Source organism: Salmo salar, chromosome 09 (genome assembly GCF_965601325.2).
Source record: "Salmo salar chromosome 09, fSalSal1, whole genome shotgun sequence".
NCBI lineage: Eukaryota > Metazoa > Chordata > Actinopteri > Salmoniformes > Salmonidae > Salmo > Salmo salar.
Genome location: NC_138299.1, coordinates 43,762,729 through 43,790,000, shown reverse-complemented (window position 1 = coordinate 43,790,000; position 27,272 = coordinate 43,762,729). Strand labels below are relative to the sequence as shown.

The following is a 27,272-nucleotide window of genomic DNA, read 5'->3' as shown; positions in this document are numbered from 1 at the left end:
GAGGATTTGCATTATGTTAATAGTCCATTTGTATTTTCTCCCTCTCCGTCCCCTTATCCCCTGAACCCTCCAATCCTGTTCCCACTGCTTAGTTTCACCTGAGCCTAGTTTACCCTGCCCCTTCTCTCTCCCTGTCTGCCTGCACACCTCCTTTAACTCACTGACTCTCTCAGTGTTGCTGCCTACTGTAGTCAGTGTAGGATCACTCTCTCAGTGTTTGCTGCCTACTGTAGTCAGTGTAGGATCACTCTCTCAGTGTTACTGCCTACTGTAGTCAGTGTAGGATCACTCTCTCAGTGTTACTGCCTACTGTAGTCAGTGTAGGATCACTCTCTCAGTGTTACTGCCTACTGTAGTCAGTGTAGGATCACTCTCTCAGTGTTACTGCCTACTGTAGTCAGTTGTAGGATCACTCTCTCAGTGTTACTGCCTACTGTAGTCAGTGTAGGATCACTCTCTCAGTGTTGCTGCCATACTGTAGTCAGTGTAGGATCACTCTCTCAGTGTTGCTGCCTACCTGTAGTCAGTGTAGGATCACTCTCTCAGTGTTGCTGCCTACTGTAGTCAGTGTAGGATCACTCTCTCAGTGTTGCTGCCTACTGTAGTCAGTGTAGGATCACTCTCTCAGTGTTGCTGCCTACTGTAGTCAGTGTAGGATCACTCTCTCAGTGTTGCTGCCTACTGTGGTCAGTGTAGGATCCAATTAGGGTCCTGTCTCATTTCTCTCTGAGTAGGGGGCTGTGTTCAGGCGCTGAGCCTGAGACAGAGGGGGTGAGTGGAATCACCAGGATTCCCACACACACGCACGCGCACGCACGCACGCACACACACACACACACACACTACACACACACACACACACACACACTACACACACACACGACACACACACACACACACACACACACACACACACACACACACACACACACACACACACACACACACCTCCCTTAGAGAGGCGGATGAGACACTGTGACACACAGAAGAGAAGAGAAAGGAGATGTATTTCCTGCTCATGGTGTCTATACTGCAGCCCTATTGGAGCTCTACAGTGGACCAGTACACTACAGACCCACAGAGAGAACACTGGTCTTTGTTCATGTGGTTATTTCCTCTACAGGGATGAAGCTAGATGAGTGGTGATAAACCAGGTGCTTATACTGTTTGTCTTCATCTGCACTCAAACTCTCTCTGCATGTGTGAGAGAGAGGGAGAGAGAGGGAGAAGAGAGAGAGAGAGAGAGAGAGAGAGAGAGAGAGAGAGAGAGAGAGAGAGAGAGAGAGAGAGGACAGAGAGAGACAGAGGAGAGACAGAGAGAGAGAGAGAGAGAGAGAGAGAGAGAGGTGATCTACCATGTGTGACTGATAGCTGCTGGAGAGAGAGTGCACTACATCAGAGAGTGAGGGAGCCAGTGAATGAGCGCAGGAGATACGCTCGCAGCCAGAAGAGCAGCAGGAGCGAACACAACTACGCAGGAAGCACCAGAGAGAGAGAGAAGGGGGGGGTCCTCCGATTTTCTTTCCTTCAGAGAAAAGGGGAGCGTGAGAAAGAGGGAAAAAACACTCCTTTTGCTGTACCTTCAGGGCAAGGTGGCAAAGAGCATAACGGTTGGGTGAGAGGAGCATGCGAAAGAGAAGACCCAATGTTTATTTTCTCTGAGGGACGAATCAGAACGTGAGAACTATAGTTAGAGCCTAAGTGTGCTGTTCTTAAAATCGGTCAGAGATCTTAAGGAGTGTCGTAGCGATATAGAGATCCTCTACTTCTTTACTTCGGGCGATAGAGCTGGACCTGTGGGGTTAGCTGAAACTGAAGCGGACCTGAATCCGGCTACAGGAGCTGACCCAGTTGGACGAGGGTTTGGTTCTGAGTGATCCTAGTATGGGGTTGTCTCTATCATGAGCCTCGTCTCTGTGGAGTTCCCCCCACCCCGTACCGTACGTCTGTTGTCAGTTCTTCGGGCTTGGATCATGCTTCGTCCCGCCGGTGGTGCAATGTCGTGGGGCTCCAAGGAAGGGGGGGCGTACCAACTCTCCAGCCCCCTCCGCCTGCGCCTGAGCCCCTGGATGTGGTCTTTGACTCTAGGATGTATCACTGGGTCTGTATGGAGTTCTTCTCCCAGGGGGAGGCAGGATAACAACGTGGCTGCCGCCGGACCTCCAGGGCAGGCTACGTCCTATACGTACCCCGAGCATCACCTCCACGGGACGCGGCATCACTCCTCTGCATCTGTCTCCATCTACCACTGGCCAGCCTCACTTAGGGGTGGCCACGGTGAGTCACACTTTAGACCCTAAACTTACTCAAACCGTAACACTATGTTCTTGAACCCGAACAGGTTTTTTTTCTGAATCAAAAGGTTGGTTGTGGGCATGTGGCTGGGGGCGTGGCACAGTGTGTACTCCACACGATCAGCTTGTCTATATTATTTTGGACAAAAGGTCCCCATCTTGGCGGTGTATAGACATTTGCGAATTTTTAAGCCAATTTCCTGCAATTCAACAGAATTCTCCAAGGAGCTGAGAGATTTACTTGTAATTTGAAAGCTAATTTCCTGCAATTATTTGCATTTTGCCATGGAGATTAGAAAAATGTTTGCATATTTAAAGCAAATTTCCTGTGATTCTACATATTCAGAAGTGGAGATTATTGATGTTTTTTTGATGTTTTAAAGCTAATTTCCTGCAATTCTATGCATTTTGCCTTGGCTAATGCTGTGTTCTTCTACTCAAATATAACAACAAAACCACTACTGCTAAATGGTTTTATTCTCTCTGACTGTCTAGTTTTTATTTTGGTGAATGTTAGTTCTCAAATATTATGTTATAAAAAGATATCTAAGTCTATTATCATTAAAATATTTCTTATATCTGATTGTTTAAAGTTTACACTGAAAGCGTTTTTTTCCTCCTGAAAATGTTTATTATTATTTTTAATTGTTTTTACACGATAAAAAAATGTAATGCTTAGGTGGCCCACCCAAGGATAAGAATGACAGTAAAATCCCAGCCTGAAGCCCTAACTGTAAACCCTAACCTAACTCAATTTTCTCTAATCTCAAGCAACCTAGGGGCAACCTAGGTTTTAATACTTTCCAGAGAATCGACCAAATTCACATCCTGAGAAAATTGCAAGAAATTACCAGGCATCCCGGTATTCCCTCTGTCTGTTTCTCTCTCTGTCTCTCTCTCTCGGTCTGTCTCTCTCTCTGTCTGTCTCTCTCTCTCTGTCTGTCTCTCTCTCTCTGCCTGTTTCTCTCTCTGTCTGTCTCTCTCTCTTGGTCTGTCTCTCTCTCTCTGTCTGTTTCTCTCTCTCAGTCTGTCTCTCTCTCTCTGTCTGTTTCTCTCTCTGTCTGTCTCTCTCTCTCAGTCTGTCTCTCTCTCTCTGTCTGTTTTTCTCTCTTTCTGTTTCTCTCTCTGTCTGTCTCTCTCTCTATCTCTGTCTGTCTCTCCCTGTCCCTCTCTGACTATTTCTCTCTCTGTCTGTCTCTGTCTGTTATCTCTGTGTCCCTCTCTGTCTGTTTCTCTCTCTGTCTGTCCCTCTCATTAGTCCAAACAGTTGAATTGTTTCTATTGGACAGTTCTATCCTTCCCCATTTTGTTGTTTGTTTCCGTTATTAGAAATGTCTTGCAACAGAATCAGCGTAATAAATACGCCCCGGTCGATCCAGCGCAAGGGAGACAGGACGGGGCAGGCAGAAAAATACGTCTTTGTAATCTGTTTTGGATGCCTCGCAAATTCACGAAAGTAGCCTAAAGTTTGCCTCCTCTGCTCTGGTTTTATTTAAATTACACAACTTTCCCCAGGCCTTTATAGCCAACCTGGAATCAGAGTATTTCATATTATTTTGAAGGTAAATCTGAGACACTCCATGTCGTATGATATGCTAAGTTTTGTATGGCATGTATTCATTTTTGGATATCCGTCAAATCAAATCAGATGTTATTTCTCACATGAGCCGAATGCAACAGATGTAGACCTTAAGGTGAAAGGCTTACTTACAAGACCTTAACCAGCAATGCAGATTTAAGAAAGAACCTAAAAAGTAAGAGATAAGAATAACAAATAATTAAAGAGCAGCAGTAAAATAACAATAGCCAGTCTATATACAGGGGGGTACCAGAACAGAGTAAATGTGCGGGGCCACCGGTGTCGAGGTAATTGAGGTAATATATACATTTGGGGCGGCAGGCAGCCTAGTGGTTAGAGTGTTGGACTTGTAACCAAAAGGTTGCAAGATTAAATCCCCAAACTGACAAGGTAAAAATCTGTTGTTCTGCCCCTGATCAAGGCAGTTAACCCACTGTTCCTAGGCCATCATTGAAAATAAGAATTTGTTCTTAACTGACTTGCCAAGTTAAGTAAAGGTAAAATAAAAAAATGTCAGTAGAGTTATTAAAGTGACTATGCATAGATAATAACAGTGTAGAAGGGGGTTGGGGGGGGCAGTGCAAATAGTCTAGGTAGTCATTTGATTAGATGTTCAGGAGTCTTATGGCTTGGGGGTGGAAGCTGTTTAGATGCTTCTCGGACCTAGACTTGACGCTCCGGTACCGCTTGCCATGCGGTAGCAGAGAGAACAGTCTATGACTAGGGTGGCTGGAGTCTTTGACAATTTTTAGGGTCTTCCTCTGACAGGGCTTTCCTCTGGAGGTCCCGGATGGCAGGAAGCTTGGCACCGGTGATGTATTGGGCCATACACACTACCCTCTGTAGTGCATTGCGGTTGGAGGCCAAGCAGTTGCCATACCAGGCAGTGATGCAACCTGTCAGGATGCTCTTGATGGTGCATCTGTAAAACCTTTTGAGGATCTGAGGACCCATGCCAAATCTTTTCAGTCTCCTGAATGGGAATAGGTTTTGTCGTGCCCTATTCACAACTGTCTTGGTGTGCTTGGACCATGTTAGTTTGTTGGTGATGTGGATGCCAAGGAACTTGAAGCTCTTTACTTGCTCCACTACAGCCCCGTCGATGAGAATGGGGGCGGATTCGGTCCTCCTTTTCCTGTAGTCCACAATCATCTCCTTTGTCTTGATCACGTTGAAGGAGAGGTTGTTGTTCTTGCACCACGCAGTCAGATCTCTGACCTCCTCCCTATAGGCTGTCTCATCGTTGTCGGTGATCAGGCATACCACTATTGTGTCATCGGCAAACTTAATGATGGTGTTGGAGTCGTGCCTGGCCGTGCAGTCATGAGTGAACAGGGAGTTCAGGAGGGGACTGAGCACACACCCCCGAGGGGCCCCTGTGTTGAGGATCAGCGTGGAGGATGTGTTTTTACCCACCCTTACCACCTGGGGGCGTCCAGTCAGGAAGTACAGGATCCAGTTGATCCAGAGGGAGGTGTTTAGTCCCAGGGTCCTTAACTTAGTGATGAGCTTTGAGGTCACTATGGTGTTGAACGCTGGGCTGTAGTCAATGAATAGCATTCTCACATAGGTGTTCCTTTTGTCTAGGTTGTGAAAGGGCAGTGTGGAGAGCAATAGAGATTGCATCATCTGTGGATCTGTTGGGGCGGTATGCAAATTGGAGTGGGTCTAGGGTTTGTGGGATAATGGTGTTGATGTGAGCCATGACCAGCCTTTCAAAGCACTTCATGGCTTCAGATGTGAATGCTACAGGTTGGTAGTCATTTAGGCAGGTTACCTTAGTGTTCTTGGGCACAGGGACTATTGTGGTCTGCTTGAAACATGTTCGTATTAAAGATTCACATAGGGAGAGTTTGAAAATTCCAATGAAGACACTTGCCAGTTGGTCAGCGCATGTACACGTCCTGGTAATCCGCCTGGCCCTGCGGCCTTGTGAATGTTGACCTGCTAAACGGTCTTACTCACATCTGCGACACATCTGCTGACACAGTCGTCCGGAACTGCTGATGCTCTCGTGCATGTTTCAGTGTTACTTGCCTTGAAGTGAGCATAGAAGTTATTTAGATAATCTGGTAGTCTCGTGTCACTGGGCTGCTCTCAGCTGTGCTTCCCTTTGCAGTCTGTAAAAGTTGGCAAGCCCTGCCACATCCAATGAGCATCGGAGCCAGTGTAGTACGATTCAATCTTTGTCCTGTATTGATCCTTTGCCTGTTTGATGGTGCGTCAGAGGGCATTCTTATAAGCTTCCGGGTTAGAGTCCCGCTCCTTGAAAGCGGAAGCTCTACCCTTTAGTTGCCTGTAGTCTATGGCTTCTGGTTGGGGTATGTACGTACAGTCACTGTGGGGAAGACATCCTCAATGCACTCATTGATGAAGCTAATGACTGATGTGGTGTACTCCTCAAATCCATTTGAAGAATCCCGGAACATTTTCCAGTCTGTGCTAGCATCTGCATCATCTGACCACTTTTTTATAGACCTTAGTGACTGGTGCTTCCTGCTTTAATTTTTGCTTGTAATCAGGAATCAGGAGGATAGAATTATGGTCAGATTTGCCAAATGGAGGGCGAGGGAGAGCTATGTAAGTGTCTTTGTGTGTGGAGTAAAGGTGGTCCAGAGTTGTTTTCCCTCTTTTTGCACATTTAAAATGCTGATATAAATTAGGTTAAACTGATTTAAGCTTCCCTGCATTAAAGCCACTGGGAGCGGCACTTTTGGATGAGCGTTTTCCTGTTTGCTTATGGCGGTATACAGCTCATTGAGTGTGGTTTTAGTGCCAGCATCGGTCTGTGTTGGTATGTAGACAGCTACGAAAAATACAGATGAAAACTCTCTAGGTAGATAGTGTGGTCTACAGCTTGTCTTGAGATACAGTACCTCAGGCGAGCAAAACCTTGAGACTTCCTTAGATATCGTGCACCAGCTGTTGTTTACAAATATACATAGGCCCCCGCCCCGTGTCTTACCAGAGGCTGCAGTTCTATCCTGCCGATAGGATGTATAACCCACCAGATGTATGTTATTAATGTTATCGTTCAGCCAAAACTCGGTGAAACACAATGTATTACATTTTTTATTGTTCGTTCCATTTATTTTCCAGCGATTGAAGGTTAGCTAACGGTACAGATGGCAACGGCAGATTAGCCACTCATCGTCTGATCCTCACAAGGCACCCTGATCTCTTTCCATAAATTCTCAGTTTCTTTCTCCAGCGAATAACGGGGATGAGGGCCTGTTCGGGTGTTTGGATTATATCCTAACCGTCCGACTCATTAAAGAAAAGTTCTACTTCCAATTTGATGTTTGTAATCACTGTTCTGATTTCCAGAAGCTCTTTTTGGTCATAAGAGACGGTAGCAGAAACATTATGTACAAAATAAGTTACAAATAATGCAAAAAATAATAATAATTAAGAACCAATGAAACAGCAGCCATGCTCTCTGGCGCCATCTTTTCTAACTTTACGAAACATCACCAATTTCGAATTATATGTTACAAATTACATTTCGTATGATATGGAACAAATTTGCAAAAAGTATGATATGTTACGAATTCTAGCTAGATGCTAACCTTAGCTAGCTGGCTAATGTTAGCTAGGCTAGGCGTTAGGGTTAAGGTTAGGGTTAAGTATGGGAGCTAGGTAAAAGGGTTAAGGTTAGGGTTAGGGGAAGGGTTAGCTAAAAGGGTTAAGTATAGAGGAAGGATTAGAAGAAGGAATGGCTAACATGCTAAGTAGTTGCAAAGTAGCAAAAAAATAGCAAGTGGTTGCAAAGTTTCTACTTAGCTAACATGCTGAAGTTGTCCATGATGAGATTTGAACTCGCAACCTTCGGGTTGTTTGACATTCATGTTATAGGCCCACACATTCACCCCGACCAATCACCCTACATTTGTTTTTGCCTTAAGTAACCCTCTGTCTTTTGTAACAGATAATTGTGTGTCTCGGATTTACGTTTACCGTGTTACGTCTAGTCTATGAGACCAGACTGTTATAACCTATTGCCTATAATCCAGAATATAATATATTTTGTGATAACTGCACTGCGATTTTAACTTTAGAAATAAAATTCAAATTTGGCTCTGGATTTTTCTTAACGTTAACGATCCCAATTTTGTTTAAAAATTTTAACGATCACACCCCTAAAATAAACCTCCCTTTCTCCCCCCTCCTCTCTTTTCTCCCCCCTCCTCTCTCCTCTCCTCTCCTCTCCTCTCCTCTCCTCTCCTCTCCTCTCCTCTCCTCTCCTCTCCTCTCCTCTCCTCTCCTCTCCTCTCCTCTCCTCTCCTCTCCTCTCCTCTCCCCTCCCCTCCTCTCCTCTCCTCTCCCCTCCTCTGCTCTCCTCTCCTCTCCTCTCCTCTCCTCTCCTCTCCTCTCCTCTCCTCTCCTCTCCTCTCCTCTCCTCTCTCTGCTCTACTCTACTCTGTCTCCTGTGCTCTGCGTGTTGCTGACTCTGATTAGGGTCCCAGAGGAAATAGCCGCAGGTTGTATAGTCTATGCATTAGCTGAATGGCAGTAATGGGTCTGTGGTGGAGCCTTCTGCTGGGGAGAGGGGGATAAGGAGATGAGAGTAGGGGACGAGTTTGGAGAGGGGAAAAGAGAGACGGCTGTCAGGAGCTCTGAATAGGCCTCTATCAGTCGTTGTGATCTGGGGCTTTTTTACTGTTTAATTACTTGGAAGAAGACAGTGTTTCACTAGGCTGTATAGTGCTGCTGTGTTTTGAGCGTGAGGGATCTGATGTGTGCAGCTATTTAGCTCTGCACCCCTCTCCCACGGTGCCACAGCAATTATTCCCCATAAACATTGACTGAGGAAGTGGCTATATTCATAGTGTGTGTGTCTGTGTGTGTGTGTGTCATGTGTAATATTGGTATTTTGAGTAGTTCACTTTTGTTATTTTGGAAAATGAAAGCCTATGGAAGTGTGATGAAAGTGATTATGAGTAGTGTAATGTAGTGTGTGCATGGGATGGAGGCATAGAAGAAATGAATGGTGTGTAACAAAAGCTCAAACACAAAAATCCAGAACCATTCATCTGGGACATTCCTATACCTGAGGCTATGTCTGCCTTTCTTTCTATCTCTCTCTGTCTCTCTCTCTCTCTCCCTCTATCATTTCTCTTTCTCTGTCTCCCTCTATGCCCCTCTCTCTCTCTCTTTCTCTCTCTCTCCCTCTATGCCCTCTCTCTCTCTCTCTCTCTCTCTCTCTCTCTCATTCTCTCTCTCTCTCTCCCTCTATCCTTCTCTCTCTCTCTCTCTCTCTCCTCCGGCCTCCAAAGCTTTATCAATTACACCTCCTCCTCAACTCTCCTCATTGTCTTGACTGTCTGGGCTATGTTTAATCCTAAAAAAACTTACTTTGGGAGATCATTGCATTAAATCCCCTTTAGTACTTTACTCCCTTGTTCGTAAAGTTGTTGTTTGTTTCCGAGGCAGCAGCAGGAGCTGAGTGTGGAAGCCTTTGTTCAGCAACATTTTAACCACAAATTCAGAAAATACCTTGGGTGAGGCGGGAGGTGCATTCACGCTTAGCAGTGGAGTGTTGAGGTACAGTGACTGGGGATTGTCTTAGCGGTGGAGTGTTGAGGTACGGTGACTGGGGATTGTCTTAGCGGTGGAGTGTTGAGGTATTGTCTTAGCGGTGGAGTGTTGAGGTATTGTCTTAGCGGTGGAGTGTTGAGGTACAGTGACTGGGGATTGTCTTAGCGGTGGAGTGTTGAGGTACGGTGACTGGGGATTGTCTTAGCGGTGGAGTGTTGAGGCATGGTGACTGGGGATTGTCTTAGCGGTGGAGTGTTGAGGTACAGTGACTGGGGACTGTCTTAGCGGTGGAGTGTTGTGGTACGGTGACTGGGGATTGTCTTAGCGGTGGAGTGTTGAGGTACGGTGACTGGGGATTGTCTTAGCGGTGGAGTGTTGAGGTACGGTGACTGGGGATTGTCTTAGCGGTGGAGTATTGAGGTACGGTGACTGGGGATTGTCTTAGCGGTGGAGTGTTGAGGTACTGTGACTGGGGATTGTCTTAGCGGTGGAGTGTTGAGGTACGGTGACTGGGGATTGTCTTAGCGGTGGAGTGTTGAGGTACTGTGACTGGGGATTGTCTTAGCGGTGGAGTGTTGAGGTACGGTGACTGGGGATTGTCTTAGCGGTGGAGTGTTGAGGCATGGTGACTGGGGATTGTCTTAGCGGTGGAGTGTTGAGGTACGGTGACTGGGGACTGTCTTAGCGGTGGAGTGTTGAGGTACGGTGACTGGGGATTGTCTTAGCGGTGGAGTGTTGAGGTACGGTGACTGGGGATTGTCTTAGCGGTGGAGTGTTGAGGTACGGTGACTGGGGATTGTCTTAGCGGTGGAGTGTTGAGGTACGGTGACTGGGGATTGTCTTAGCGGTGGAGTGTTGAGGTACGGTGACTGGGGATTGTCTTAGCGGTGGAGTGTTGAGGTACGGTGACTGGGGATTGTCTTAGCGGTGGAGTGTTGAGGTACGGTGACTGGGGATTGTCTTAGCGGTGGAGTGTTGAGGCATGGTGACTGGGGATTGTCTTAGCGGTGGAGTGTTGAGGCATGGTGACTGGGGATTGTCTTAGCGGTGGAGTGTTGAGGTACGGTGACTGGGGATTGTCTTAGAGGTGGAGTGTTTAGGCATGGTGACTAGGGATTGTCTTAGCGGTGGAGTGTTGAGGCATGGTGACTGGGGATTGTTTTAGCGGTGGAGTGTTGAGGTACGGTGACTGGGGATTGTCTTAGCGGTGGAGTGTTGAGGTACGGTGACTGGGGATTGTCTTAGCGGTGGATTGTTGAGGTACGATGACTGGGGATTGTCTTAGTGGTGGAGTGTTGAGGTACGGTGACTGGGGATTGTCTTAGCGGTGGAGTGTTGAGACATGGTGACTGGGGATTGTCTTAGCGGTGGAGTGTTGAGGTACGGTGACTGGGGATTGTCTTAGCGGTGGAGTGTTGAGGTGCGGTGACTGGGGATTGTCTTAGCGGTGGAGTGTTGAGGTACGATGACTGGGGATTGTCTTAGCGGTGGAGTGTTGAGGTACGGTGACTGGGGATTGTCTTAGCGGTGGAGTGTTGAGGCATGGTGACTGGGGATTGTCTTAGCGGTGGAGTGTTTAGGCATGGTGACTGGGGATTGTCTTAGCGGTGGAGTGTTGAGGCATGGTGACTGGGGATTGTCTTAGCGGTGGAGTGTTGAGGTACGGTGACTGGGGATTGTCTTAGCGGTGGAGTGTTGAGGCATGGTGACTGGGGATTGTCTTAGCGGTGGAGTGTTGAGGCATGTTGACTGGGGACTGTCTTAGCTGAGCTTTGTACATCTTTCATCCAGCTCATTAAAATAAGAGTAGACTCCTCAGTGGAAGTGCGTTGCAACGGAAGAGGAGAAGGAGGAGGAGGAGAAAACAATTCTCTTGTCACCTCTGAGAGACTTTTGCTGGGATGTTCTAAAGCATCTGACGGTCTTGTTTTTCCATGTATGAATGTGTGAGCCTGGGTGTATGTATGGGTATGTGTGTGTGTGTGTGTATGTATGGGTACGTGTGTGTGTGTGTGTGTGTGTGTGTGTGTGTGTGTGTGTGTGTGTGTGTGTGTGTGTGTGTGTGTGTGTGTGTGTGTGTGTGTGTGTGTGTGTGTGTGTGTGTGTGTGTGTGTGTGTGTTTGTGTGTGTGTGTGTGACTAATCAGCCTCCTGTTGTCCCATCTCATTAAGAGAGCTAGTGTAGAGTTTATTGTGACTAGGAAGGCTTAACGTGTAAAGGGGATAACAACCTGTAGAAAACAAAGGCGACAGCTGGGGATTTGTCCCACAGACATGATGATCTGTGTGTCAACTTTCTCTCCAAACCAGGCTTATTAGTGGGGATACAAAATCACCACCACCACAACCAACAACAACTGCCATTGTGTTGTCTTGTTTCACATGTTTTAACTAGTGATGGGAGGAAGAATCAATATAGTTACATATCACGGTATTATTTTTGGACAATATTATTTGACTCCAAGTATAGTTATTATTTATTTTACTGTCGGTAGCATTAGATAGCTAGCGGTAGTCGGCTACACTTGGTCCGAAACTCATGTATTTTTTAATAGATTACTTTGTTCTCCATCTTGTTTTTAAATAGTGAGCCAATATGTATTCATCACTTTTATTTCCCTGACTGATCAAAGTGTGTTTTCTCATGGCTCTCTCTTGTCTCTCTGCAGCAGACATATATTGAGAAATATGTTTAAACATCAAATCGTAATAAATTCGCAATATTGAATGGCTATACATATAGAATCTTGAGCATTGCAATACATATAGTATTGTCACCTAAGTATGTGTCAAGGCTGGCTCAAGGAAGCAGGAGAGGTAGAGTCAAGCGCAGGAGACAGTAAATTCTTGAACACACTTTAATCCGTGTGTACAAAAAATAAAGATAGTCCAAACACGGTAGGGTAGGGCGTCAAACAGTATCGCGCTCCAAAACCCTTGTAGACGTCACAAAATGGGACGCAGCCCATAAATACCTCTGCGGTGATAAAACACAAAACCAACCACAGGCAGAGGGAAAACACACGTTCCTCAAGAACCACAAATCCTGACAAGGAACATAATCACGCACAAACACAGACATACCTCGCTAAACTAAATAACCCCCCCTACTAATAACTAACCCAAAACAGGTGCGTGCCTACCTAGACCTAACCAACAGAAAGTGAAACAAAAAGGATCGATGGCAGCTAGTAGGCCAGCGACGACGACCGCCGAGCGCCGCCCGGTCGAGGAGGGGCGCCACCATCCGTCGGTGTCGTGACAGTACTCCCCCCCTGACGCGCGGCTCCCGCAGTGCGCCGACGCCGGCCTCGAGGACGCCCCGGAGGGTGAGGCGCAGGGCGATCCGGATGGAGGCTGTGGAACTCCCGGATGAGCGCTGGGTCCAATATGTCCTCCACTGGTACCCAGCACCTCTCCTCCGGGCCGTACCCCTCCCAGTCCACGAGGTACTGCAGGCCCCTCTCCCGGCGTCTGGAGTCCAAGATGGACCGGACTGTGTACGCCGGGGGCCCCCCGATGTCCAGGGGGGGTGGAGGGACCTCCCACACCTCATTTTCCTGCAGCGGACCAGCTACCACCGGCCTGAGGAGAGACACATGAAACGAGGGGTTAATACGATAATAAGAAGGAAGTTGTAATCTGTAACACACCTCGTTTATTCTTCTCAGGACTTTAAATGGCCCCACAAACTGTGGACCCAGCTTCCGGCAGGGCAGGCGGAGGGGCAGGTTCCGGGTCGAGAGCCAGACTCTCTCCCCTGGGGTAAACACGGGGGCCTCGCTGCGGCGCCGGTCAGCGCTCGACTTTTGTCATTCCCTGGCTCGTTCCAGGGATTCCTGCACAGCGTCCCAGGTCTCCCTTGAGCGCTGAACCCATTCCTCTACCGCAGGGGCCTCCATCTGGCTCTGATGCCATGGCCCCAGGACCGGCTGATAACCCAACACACATTGGAATGGCGACATGTTGGTAGAGGAGTGGCGCAAAGAGTTCTGAGCCATTTCGGCCCATGGCACGAACCTTGCCCACTCCCCTGGCCGGTCCTGGCAGTAGGACCGCAGAAACCTGCCCACTTCCTGATTTACCCTTTCCACCTGCCCATTACTTTCGGGGTGAAACCCTGAGGTCAAACTGACCGAAACCCCTCGATCTGAGACGATATCCTCGGGCACCCCGTAGTGCCGGAAGACGTGGGTGAATAAGGCCTCCGCGGTCTGCAGGGCCATAGGAAGACCAGGTAAAGGAAGCAGGAGAGGTAGACTCAAGCGCAGGAGACAGTAAATTATTGAACACACTTTAATCCGTATGTACAAAAATAAAGATAGTCCAAACACGGTAGGGTAGGGCGTCAAACAGTATCGCGCTCCAAAACCCTTGTAGACGTCACAAAATGGGACGCAGCCCATAAATACCTCTGCGGTGATAAAACACAAAACCAACCACAGGCAGAGGGAAAACACACGTTCCTCAAGAACCACAAAACCTGACAAGGAACATAATCACGCACAAACACAGACATACCTCGCTAAACTAAATAACCCCCCCTACTAATAACTAACCCAAAACAGGTGCGTGCCTACCTAGACCTAACCAACAGAAAGTGAAACAAAAAGGATCGATGGCAGCTAGTAGGCCGGCGACGACGACCGCCGAGCGCCGCCCGGTCGAGGAGGGGCGCCACCATCCGTCGGTGTCGTGACAGTATGGTTATAATATCCTATATTGAGGTCTCTGGCAATTTTCAGCAGTAGTTTTTACAGGTTTTAAAGCCAAGATACAGTATAAATAAAACAGGATTGTTCTATTTCTGAAGTGGGAAGTCTCAAAACATGTTTTCGCCCAAGCAAGGCATATAAACTTTTAAGATTGACTTCTAGGATTAGGAATCCCAAATATTTTCAGTAAATGTAGTTAGCCTACACTATATACTATTTACTATCTACTAGCCATCTAAGTTAGGAGAGTTTGTGCACCTACAGCAGCTAGGGGGTTTGCTAAAACATTTCCAAAAGGCCTGGGCAATATGGCCAAAATATTATATTACAATGTGTTTCATATTCTTAACAGTATGACGGTATTTTATTGTATTTTATATTTATGAATAAGAAAAGTTATGAATATGCTTTGAGTAGTTCATGACCCTAGGGTGGTGACAACACATAACTTATGAACAATTTTTATTGGTTTTTCTCCATTCTGATTGTTGTATACAGTTCAAATCCAACTTCAACCAAATATCATTTTCAGCATTTCCATCCATATATTATGTCCTGTACTCATTTTGTATCATTTCTACAATATGCCACATAAGGCTGATATGGGCCTAATTAATTGGTGAACTGTTTTGGAATCATGAAACTAGAATGCTTATTCTAATTCTATAGTTGGGATATATTGGGCAGCACTTTCAATACATTATTGTTTGACATGACAATAAATGAAAAAGACAGAGAGGAATTATTGTGACAGGGTAGGAACTAAATTATTGGTCAGTGTTTTCTAGGGGACCCTAATTAGATGTTACATTACATGTTTTTTCATTCCTTCATGTATCTAGCTAGCGCTAGCTAGCATATTCATGCTTTACCTGCTACTCTCTGATTTAGAAGATACCTTTGCAGAAACAACATGCTGATGCTATACCTACAGTACACCAGCACTGGTATCAGATTATATTAGCTAGATCCTTTTACTTTGACTCTTTGGACATTTAGAAAGGTAGCTGGCCAGCTAACTAGTGATTATCATTAGCAGCTAACACAATTAATCTAAGCTAAGCCCCAAAAAATGGCAAAATAGCTATTTGCAGACAGTAAGATACACAAACTAATAGTGTAATAATAATGTGTGTGGATTTATATTAAGAAACAAATTGGAAATAAGCATTTGTTGTCACCAACATCTTGCTGTATCTGACATTTCCTCATAATGAGGATCCTGGGGGCATGGTTCAGGTATTTGTATTTGTATTTATTATGGATCCCCATTAGCTGATGCCAAGGCATTACCTACCTTTCCTGGAGTCCAGCAAAATTAAGGCAGTTATATACAATTAAAAAAACATTAAGGTACACTTCACAACAGATTTCACAACACATTAAGTGTGTGCCCTCAGGCCCCTACTCTACAACCACATATTAATTTTTTATTTAACAATTTTTTAATCATTACAATACATTCATAACAGATTTTACAACACACTAAGTGTGTGCCCTCAGGCTCCTACTCCACTACCACATATCAACAACACAAAATCCATGTGTACGTGTGTATATTGTCACGACGTTGGTACCATTAATGCGATGACGATTATTTTATCAAATCAATTAACTATGTTTAACTATTATGATTATTCAATGAATCATATAACAATTAATTAAGTAGTAGTCTGGGGCACCACGGGAAAAGTTTATTTATCGAGTTACTGTTTCCCGAATTAACTCTAAAGATTTAAATATATCATTATACCAGTCATCCATTAATTATCATTATTACCTCATCAGTCTCATTCTGAACGTCATTGACTTCCATCCATTAATTATCATTATTACCTCATCAGTCTCATTCTGAACGTTGTTTACTTCCATCCATTAATTATCATTATTACCTTGTCTGTCCCATTCTGAACATCGTTGACTTCAAATCTGCACGAACCCTAGTCTACATGATGAATCTGCGATACACAAATTGGCTTAATTATTTATTTACTAACTAACTAAACAATCATACAGAATTACATAAACACACACACAGGATAGATTATACATTACTAACATGATGCCATGAAAAGTCTCTAGTGGACTAATCCAATTTGACAGCTTGTTACAAATGAAAGGGGGAAGAAAGAGCAGGAAAAGAAGAGACAAAGGAATTCAACTATCGTACATACAGTTGTATAATACGCTCATTGTAAATATGGATATTTAGCACCCTAACAACCGCTCATTCTGATTTAGAAATGCAACTCATATTTACGGTTTGTCGTCTCGCTCTGTTGAAAATGCCCGATCAGTCTGTGGAGTCAGTTGACAGAAAGTCTCTGGTTATGTAAGTCTCTGGTTGTCCACCAGAGGTCACCATGTCCTTTGTAGTTGTAGTAGGTTGGTCTCGGAGTGTCTGTTAGAACACATCTTCCAGAGGTGTATCACGCGGTGTTCAGTGGGCCTTGTCCTTCGCTCTGTTTGTTTAGAATAGATACCCTAGAGATACCTATAGTGGTGAAAGTAAATTGTTCTTTGTCTCTCGTCTTCGGGTCAAGTTTCATATGCTAACAGTGCATAAACAGCTGCAGACTGAATGTGCCTGTGTAGTCTTCTTCGAGAGAAAGAGTTTCAGAGGGTCACCGCGTTTTCTGGTCTGGTAGAGATTTTCTACTTCTCCGTTGAACATTTCCGGGTTTCTAACCATTTTGTACCTTTCAGCTCATGCTGTCGGTCACGCTGGTCTAATGGAGAGTCCAACCATTATACACGTCCGGCTTACCATCCATACACTATTCTGTAGAGATTCCAACCATTTCAATGTGTGGATGGTCCTCACGTTCTCTTGTCTAATGTACATTTTGTTAGCGGTCCATTTATGCCCTCGCCGTGGAGGGCGGTTCCATCACATTGCCACAAGGTATGTGCACCCGTGGGCATGTTTACTGACTGGGTAAAACTTTACATGAAAAACAATTCTCTCATTTAGAAGGCTAAAATCACATTTAATCTTCTCACAAATAGTTTCATATTTAATGATATAAGTTCCACAACATTTAGATTTAAATCTGATAACTGGGACGTATTCATTTGTAAAGTTACCGTTATGTTATTTGGTTATGACCGTCCTTCACAAAACAACAACCGATCTGTCATAACTGATCTTTAAGTCCCTCCCGACCAATTCTCACATTCTTTGTATTGTCTCAATGTCCAACCTTTTCATGTTACAGTACTGCAAAGTTTCTCTCTGTGGTAACAAAGGGATTTTTAACCTCCATTTCTGCAGAGTGGGAGAGAGAGTTCCTGCATGGTCTTTATGACCCGGTGTTAAGTCATAAAACTCTGGTGGGAGGGAGAGAATGACAATCAGATTAAATTAACTACATTTTACACACACATACACACACACACACACACGTGATAACATACACACCATACTGTCAGGACTTTCCCTCTTGGGTGAGGATCATAGGCACTAGATCAGCCCCCAAATTCAAATTTGTTGTGGATAACATTAGTTAGGTGGCTAGGTGGCTAACGCTAATGTTAGCTAGGTGGCTAATGTTAGCTAGGCTAGGGGTTAGGGTTGGGTTTTAGGTTAGGGTTAGGGTTAGGGGAGGGGTTAGCTAACATGCTAAGTTATTGTAAAGTAGCTAAAAAAGTAGTACGTACAGTGCATTCGGAAAGTGTTCAGACCCCTTGACTTTTTCCGCATTTACATCATATAAAATTGATTCAATTGTTGTTTTTTTCCTCATAAATCTACACACAATACCCCATAATGGCAAAGCAAAAATAGGTTCTTAGAAATGTTTGCAAATGTATTAAAAGTAAAAAAACGGAAATATCACATTTACAATAAGTATTCAAACCATTTATTCAGAACTTTGTTGAAGCAACTTTAGCAGCCATTACAGCCTCGAGTCTTTTTGGGTATGATGCTACAAGCTTGCCACACCTGTATTCGGGGAGTTTCTCCCATTTTGCTCTGCAGATCTTCTCAAGCTCTGTCACATTGGATGGGGAATGTTGCTGCATAGCTATTTTCAGGTCTCTCCAGAGATGTTTGATCATGTTCAAGTGCGGGCTCTGGCTGGGCCACTCAAGGACATTCCGATAATTGTCCCAAAGCCTCTCCTGCGTTGTCCTGGCCGTGTGCTTAGGGTCGTTGTCCTGTTGGAAGATGAACCTTCGCCCCTGTTTTAGGTCCTGAGCGCTCTGGAGCAGGTTTTCATGAAGGATCTCTCTGTACTTTGCTCCGTTCATTTTTGCCTCAATCCTGACAAGTCTCCCAGTCCCTGCCACTGAAAAACATCCTCAAAGCATGATGCTGCCACCACTATGCTTCACCATAGGGATGGTGCCAGGTTTCCTCCAGATGTGACGCTTGGCATTCAGGCCAAAGAGTTCAATCTTGGTTTCATCAAACCAGAGAATGTTGTTTCTCATGGTCTGAGAGTCTTTGGTTGGCTTTTGGCAAACTCCAAGCGGGCTGTCATGTGCCTTTTATTGAGGAGTGGCTTCCATCTGGCCACCATAAAGGCTTGATTGGTTGAGTGCTGCAGAGATGGCTGTCCTTCTGGAAGGTTCTCCCATCTCCATAGAAGAACTCTAGAGATCTCTAGAGCTCTGTCAGAATGACCATCGGGTTCTTGGTCATTGGCTCGTGGTGACCCAACGTCCAGTTAAGACACATTATTTTTTCAGATATCTGTATTTTGTAGGCACATTTTGTAGAGAATTGTTTTAAGATTTTTTTTCATTTTGATTAATGGCAGACTTTCAATGTTTTAACCTTTCATGACAAAGTGGGTAAATTGTGAAGCATAATTGGTCATAATTGGATACAATTACAATAATAGCCGCACATTACCTTTCTGCCAAAAGAAACAGTTGAACACATTTTACAGTCATTGACAGGCATTTCTATAATGTGCCATAACTCAGTTGAATAATAAAGAGAGAAAAGCAGTCTGGAAATGACTTTAACTTTTAGTCATTATCTTCCCCTTCGCTTACTTCAATCCCCTACAGTATATTCTCCAGAGTTTTTTTTTCCTCCATCCTTGGCCTGCGTTTGACTTGAAAGACAAACGTTCTAGATGAGTTCAGATGAGAAGTAATTGGCTTCCACAATGGATGATTTTAATTCAATTCCATTAGAATGTCTGGGAGAAGGCTGCACTGGAATAAGTGATTGTGTAACCACCAAATATCCCCTTTTATTTTTTTCAGCCTTTGACTCCTTTTAAACACTTTATAAAGTTAGTTACTATAGCTCATTTCTTTAACGTTAGTTAGCTAAGTTCTTTATAACGTTAGTTAGCTCATTTCTTTTTAACGTTAGTTAGCTCATTTCTTTATAACGCTAGTTAGCTAAGTTCTTTATAACATTAGTTAGCTAATTTCTTTATAATGTTGGTTAGCTCGTTTCTTTATAACGTTAGTTAGCTAAGTTCTTTATAACGTTAGTTAGCTCATTTCTTTATAATGTTAGTTAGCCCGTTTCTTTATAACGTTAGTTAGCTAAGTTCTTTATAAAGTTAGTTAGCTAATTATTTATTAAGTTAGTTAGCTCGTTTCTTGATTAATGGTCCTCTGTCACGTATACTCCCTCTCTGGCTTCTAGGTCACCAGGTCGCTTGTTATGGCGCACACCTGGCACCATCGTTACGCGCACCAGCGCATCGTCAGACTCACCTGGACTCCATCACCTCCCTGATTACCTTCCCTATGTATGTCACACCCTTTGGTTCCTTCCCCAGGTGTCATTGTTTCTGTTTCAGTTTCCTGTCTGTTCATTGTTCGTGTTTCTTGTTTTGTATTATGTTTATTTTGTATTATTTATTTCTTAAATTATTCACTCCCTGAACTTGCTTCCCGTCTCACAGTGCACACTTTACAGAATAACGGCTGACCTAAGGGAAGCATCAGGGAGTGTTTTTTTGTTGTTGTTGTGTTGGAGGTGATGTCGGGTCCGGGTGGCACTACCGGAGCTACTGGCGAGTCCTCAGCCGGCTCGTCGGGCTCTCACGCTTCAGCCAGCTTGTCAGACTCTCACCCATCAGCTGGCTCATTGGGCTCCTACCCCTCGGCCAGCTCTTTAGGCTCTCACGCCTCACCTGGTTTGTCTGTTTTCCGCGCCTCAGCGGAGGTGACCGGTCCGCTCCTGATCCCCGGGATCGTCCCCTTAGTCGGAGGTATTTTCATGTACAGTATACTCCCCCTCTGGCCTATAGGTCACCAGGCTGCTTGTTATGGCGCACACCTGTCACCATCGTTACACGCACTAGCGCGTCATCAAACTCACCTGGACTCCATCACCTCCCTGATTACCATCCCTATATATGTCACTGCCTTTGGTTCCTTCTCCAGGCATTATTGTTTCTGTTTCAGTTTCCTGTCTGTGTGTTATTTGTGTTTCTTGTTTTGTATTATGTTTCATTTATTAATTAAATTATTCACTCCCTGAACTTGCTTCCCTACTCCCAGCGCACACGTTAAATCCTCCAAGTTTGTGAGTCTAGTCATTAACAGACTCTTTAACGTTCAGTAGATTCAGTGTGTGTTTAATGCTGAAATAACTTTTCCCCTGAAATTGTTAATACAAAGAATAGCCTGGAAGGAAATATGGATTTTTTTTGGTTTTTGAGATTTGCTAAATTTCATCAGTGCCATGTTGAACACCAAAAGTTCCAACTTCCAAGACAATTACATTCTCATAGGAATCTACATTTGAATGTTAATGTCATACAACTTCCAGTTCCATCATGGAGGATAGTTTTCACTAAACTTTGTCTATCCCTGGTTGCCTCTGAATATTTTGGCATCTCTGAGGAAGAGGGTGGAGCACTTACCCACTGCACCAGATTTGCATCCAAAACAAGGCAAGATCTAGCTGGAAGGAGTAGAGTTTTACACACTCAGTAAGTACTCATAGTTGTGCTCTGAGTAACCATTCCTACCCATAGGAACCCAGGGCACCCCAGACACCAGAGTGGAGGGGAACAGAGTGAAACATGAAGGATCAAGACAGGTATTATCAAACTCACCAAGACAGGGGAGACCTCATAGCAGGATCACAGGGAGGGAGGGAGAGAGAGGGAAGAGAGAGAGAGAGAGAGAGAGAGAGAGAGAGAGAGAGAGAGAGAGAGAGAGAGAGAGAGAGAGGAAAAGACAGCGAGAGAGGGGAAAAGACAGCGAGAGAGAGCGAGAGAGGGAAAGAGACAGCGAGAGAGCGAGAGAGGGGAAGAGACAGCGCGAGAGCGAGAGAGGGGAAGAGAGAGAGCGAGAGAGGGGAAGAGAGAGAGCGAGAGAGGGGAAGAGAGAGAGCGAGAGAGGGGAAGAGAGAGAGCGAGAGAGGGGAAGAGAGAGAGCGAGAGAGGGGAAGATAGAGAGCGAGAGATGGGGCGAGAGAGAGCACAAGAGAGAGAGCGAGAGAGAGCACAAGAGGGAAAAGAGAGAGAGAGGCGAGAAGTGATTTAGTTAAACCTAGGGTATGGTCAGTTTAGTTAAACCTAGGGAGTATGGCAGGAATTTGGGGGAAGTTGAAGCTCATTTACTGCATTTCTACACAATGAAAAATTCCAAAAAGCTATTTTGAGAACAGCAAAAACAAACATAAATTACCCCACCCATTAATTTATCAGTGCAATATTAGGTTTAGAGATATGTGGAACATGTCTACAATGTCAACAACTATTCAACCTCATCATAACTTGACTAATTTACGTGTGTAATGGTGCATTGGCTACAGTGCAACATGAAATGGATACAAATGATAAATGCTATCATGTCACATCAAGGCCAACTTCAAATGCCTACATCACTGTGAAAGTAACCAGAACATAAAACAGCTGACCGTGAAGGTAAACTATGCCAAAGAAATCCTCAGACGAGAGTTGAAATAAAAGCCATACAACAAAGGACTTATAATCGACAAGGATGAAGACAAACAAACTCGACCAAAGATTGACGAAAATCACAAAATACAAAATCTAGACATTATGGCCGTGCCCGTGATTCAGCACCACTTAAAGTGGAACTGACAGTGTTTTAACAACTTTGCTGATATGAAAAAAACAGATAATCATAAAATCAATAGAAAATATCAAGTCCCCAGTTTATGCTACAAAACCAACTTTATAAGAGGTTTAAAAAATAGGTTATATTTGACTCAAAATTACATGACGCAGAGTAAGGCATTGTTGTCATAATAGATGGATGCAGATCAATGCATGATTCATTTAATTCACCAATATATTTCTTGAAGGGTCCCAAACATATTGCTATCAGGTTGTAAATCACAGCTGGGCTGGTACATTGTTTGCTGCTTCCACACATTGGGGATGCACTATTTCAATTTCAATGACTCAATATTTTGAACAAAAAACTGATGAATGTAACTAAGGCTGGGAATGTCAATACAATCTAACTAGCAAGGGCAATGCTCACAAGTCAGTCATAATGTGGCTAATAGGCTAGCCTATCTATTTATATAGTTATTTATTGAGCAAGCTAAAACACGGAGCCTAACATTAGCTAGCTAGCTAGCTGCTGGGAGGATGTGATGTCATTGGAAGAGTGGGTGAGTGACCGATCATATTGATTTTCGGTTGCTACAGCAAGAGATGCAGGTATCATTTGATTAGCTAGCAAGAAATGTGAATAGCTTTGTTAGCTAGCTAACTATGCTGATCTTGAACAACTATTAACCAGTTAGCATATATTTTGTGTTCGTTAATTCACTTTGGCTATCTACTCTGATTTCAGAGCACTCTCGTCTGAGTGTGACAGAGTGCAGAATAACTGATGAATTTATGAACTTGCTACACCTGCTGAATATGGCCGGTGTCAGTAAACGTTTGCAAAATAAGTAATTCAATTGTTGCTAGCAGCACAGTTAGTCACCAATGCTCTAGATAACATAAAAACAGGCTAACCAGCTCTGATAGAGTTAGTAAAATGGTCAGAATGAGGCGTTCTCTCATTTGGATCTAGAAGTAGCTAGAAAGCTAGCCAACTTCAGCCAGATAGCTTGGGTGCTTGACTGCCGTCATGAGGAAAGTTCGGATCAACCCTTCTGCTTGGCCAAAGCTTCCAGTGTCAATACTGCACTCTGAACGCTCGGAGAGGGAAATGCTCTGAATATACGAACAATCTGACAACGCTCTATAAGGGCTCAAGGCGAGACCCATATGCAGACACAGGAGGCAGATGGTTGAGCTCCGATATTTATTATAATACAAGGGGTAGGCAAAAGGCAGGTCGGGTATAGGCGAGAGTTCATAAACCAGGTCAGATTCCAAACAGTACAGGGCGTTAGACAGGCGTGAGGTCAGGGGAGGAAGAATGGTCAGACAGGCGAGTTCGGTGTCAGGAGCGGTGGAGACAAGCACAAGGACAGGTGAAACAGATCAGGGCGTGACACGCTCTGAATTTACTAACAGGGGGGTGAACAGATTTTAATAAGATTTTCTGCTGCTAAAACGCTGCCAGTTCCAATTTAATAGACAGCGCATTGGTACAGGTAGGCCTAGTGGTGCTCCGTGTGCTAAATGGACAGCGCCTCTGTCTAGTAGCTAGCTGTAGAATTGTTCAGTTTGTGGGCAGTTAGACATTTTTGGGCCACTGTTAAGTAACCTACAATTAGTTTATGAAAATCATGACTGGTACGCAGATCTTTAGAAATTGTAGGATCAATTGTAAATTGCCGCTCCACATGAAAATGGTGTCTGACCCCTGCTATAGGCTATGTGAACCCACCCTTTTGAAAGGCGCATACAGTGTAGGCCTACTATGACAGTGTCATTGAGTACGTATACATGCACACTTAACTAGCATGAAGGCACACCTGCTAATTGAAATGCATTCCAGGTGACTACCTCATGAAGCTGGTTGAGGGAATGCTAAGAGTGTGCAAAGCTGTCATCAAGGCAAAGGGTGGCTACTTTGAAGAATCTCAAATATAAAATATATTTTCATTTGTTTAACACTGTTTTGGTTACTACATGATTCCATATGTGTTATTTCATAGTTTTGATGTCTTCACTATTATTCTACAATGTATAAAATAGTAAAAATAAAGATAAAACCTTGAATGAGTAGGTGTTCTAAATAAGGGGATGACAAGTGAATAAGAGGTAATCCGTAATTTTGATTAAAACATTAATGAGCGGGCTAGGACAAACATAGTCAATTTAACTATTTGTTGAGCATTTCTGAAATGTAAGGTGACAGAATTCAGAACTTTGGCCATTCTTACAGTGTTCTCTCTGTACACCAAGTCAGAACCGTAGGATAAATAAAGGGGGCATATAAGCAGACAGTGAACGCTCTTACAATATTCAATGATTACATTTCTCTGAAACAGATTAAAGACTCCATGTGCACCACCAAGTCAGAACAGTAGGCAAAATTAAGAGGGGTAAATAGACCAAATTATTAGGGTGAGACACATGGGCTGCTAACATCTTATTCCACAACATACACTTAGTATTACTTTCTTAGCTACAGTATACATATCTCCCTGGCATATCTCACCTTGTTGTGCTGTGCTCACTTTAACAGGAAGGTGGCGCGGTGGTCCTCGTGGGCAAATTTTGTCATCAATGTCTGACATTTTCTGGATTTATGGTGCTTTCAAAACAACTGGGAACTCGGAAAAAAACTAGGTTGAATCATGATGACATCTTTGATCTTCAGGTTGTAACTCTAGAAATAGGCCGGATTTACAATTCCAAGTAGGATGATCGTTTAAAATGTATTTTCCCAGTCGGAGCTCGTTTATTCCCGACTTCCCAGTTGTCTTGAACTCACTGAAGTCAAGTTTTGCAGTTCCGAGTTAACAAAAGCGCGGCACAATCATGCTTCATTGACAGCATGGCCAATGTTGAATGTTTATCATTTTAAACTTGGAAAAGAGCCACTGAATAGCCACTGAATAGCAGGCTAGTGATTGCTTTGCAATGCTTGCAGTTAGCCACTGACTGTCACTGATTCCTTCCAAACCACTCATTTGTTGAATTTGCGATTTCCAACTTATTGTGTAATGTTTATGGCGTATTCATGAGCACCGATACATTTTATCTATAATTTCTCTTCACTATTTCTCTTCAAATGGCAAGGATTAAAAAGGATTTGCCAGTATATTGTCAAGTTGATTCATGATGATGACTGCTAGCTAAGATTTTGAAAGTGTGATGTTGACAAGATCAGTCTAAATCAAAGCTACTGTACATATAACGTGCTTTGAGTTCATTTTATCTGTGGCCAATGACCTTGAGCCTTCTTGGATGGGCACTTCTAATGTAACTCTATGGCAGCACCCAAGGGCTTGAATTTTCGAGGTCTACCTTAGACTTTGCGGTGACGCATTGTCCCCATGAGTGACAGAACAGTGAGCCAATCATGGCGCAACACTTCGTATTTTCTGCTGGATTGCCCCACCACCACAGAAAGCACTGAACTAGGCTAAAACACCTGCATTTTGGAGCTGCCTTACTCAAGAAACAAAAAAGAGACCATGTTTGTATGCAGATTTATTAACTCAATGATATATTTTTTGTTTTACATTGTTTGCCAAAATAACATGCAAAACAGGCAAGCCCCCCCCCCCCCCACATTTTTTTTTTTTTTGCAAAAAGTTTTGGGCTCAAAGCAGGTGGGGCTCTGCCCTGAATGACATGTTGCCACTGTATACATATAATTAGCACCCAGATAAGCAACACAATAATAATTTAAAAAACATCCTTACATCCACACTAAATAACTTTAATTACATTTTGCCAGCAAGATTGATCTGTTAGACGTTCTCATTTTAACTCAGTAAGATGGACCACCAAGAATGATGGAGATACTTGGAAATCAATCAATCAATCAATCAATCAATCAATCAATCAATCAATCAATCCACCATCATTAACATACACACCCAACTTTAAATGCATTATACCAGAGGCAGGTAGCCTACAGGGAGGGCATTAGGGATTTTATTTTTATTTTTTATTTTATTTCACCTTTATTTAACCAGGTAGGCAAGTTGAGAACAAGTTCTCATTTACAATTGCGACCTGGCCAAGATAAAGCAAAGCAGTTCGACAACATACAAAAACACAGAGTTACACATGGAGTAAAACAACATACAATCAATGAATGCAGTAGAAAAAAAAAAAAAAAAAAAAAAAAAAAAGACTATATACAATGTGAGCAAATGATGTGAGATAAGGGAGGTAAAGGCAAAAAAATGCCATGGTGGCAAAGTAAATAAAGTATAGCAAGAAAAACACTGGAATGGTAGATTTGTAGTTTGAAGAAAGTTCAGAGATAAAATATAAATAATATGGTGCAAAGGAGCAAAATAAATAAAATAAATAAATACAGTAGGGGAAGAGGTAGTAGTTTGGGCTAAATTATAGACGGGCTATGTACAGGTGCAGTGATCTGTGAGCTGCTCTGACAGCTGGTGCTTAAAGCTAGTGAGGGAGATAAGTGTTTCCAGTTTCAGAGATTTTTGTAGTTCGTTCCAGTCTTTGGCAGCAGAGAACTGGAAGGAGAGACGACCAAAGGAGGAGTTGGCTTTAGGGGTGACCAGAGAGATATACCTGCTGGAGCGCGTGCTACAGGTGGGTGCTGCTATGGTGACCAGTGAGCGGAGATAAGGGGGGACTTTACCTAGCAGGGTCTTGTAGATGACCTGGAGCCAATGTGTTTGGCGACGATTATGAAGCGAAGGCCAGCCAACGAGAGCGTACAGGTCGCAGTGGTGGGTAGTATATGGGGCTTTGGTGACAAAACGGATGGCACTGTGATAGACTGCATCCAGCTTGTTGAGTAGGGTATTGGAAGCTATTTTGTAAATGACATCGCCGAAGTCGAGGATTGGTAGGATGGTCAGTTGTACGAGGGTATGTTTGGCAGCATGAGTGAAGGATGCTTTGTTGCGAAATAGGAAGCCAATTCGAGATTTCACTTTGGATTGGAGATGATTGATGTGAGTCTGGAAGGAGAGTTTACAGTCTAACCAGACACCTAGGTATTTGTAGTTGTCCACAAATTCTAAGTTAGAACCGTCCAGAGAAGTGATGCTGGACAGGCGGGCAGGTGCAGGCAGCGATCGGTTGAAGAGCATGCATTTAGTTTTACTTGTGTTTAGGAGCAG

General features: G+C 44.0%; 1 protein-coding gene across 2 annotated transcripts in view; it reads left to right on the top strand.

The window, feature by feature from the left end:
- The window catches only part of LOC106611370 (neurexin-3a), a 914,099-nt gene that overhangs the window by 453,422 nt on the left and 433,405 nt on the right, over positions 1 to 27,272 (top strand). Inside the window, exon 1 of one of the 2 annotated variants that reach the window (XM_045723685.2) lies at positions 1,397 to 2,277. The exons of the other annotated variant lie outside the window; for it this stretch is intronic. Within the exon in view, the coding sequence (XP_045579641.2) occupies positions 1,902 to 2,277 (376 nt within the window). The 5' untranslated portion in view covers positions 1,397 to 1,901. Of the gene's footprint in view, positions 1 to 1,396; positions 2,278 to 27,272 lie in introns of those variants that run through there. 2 annotated transcript variants of the gene reach the window in all.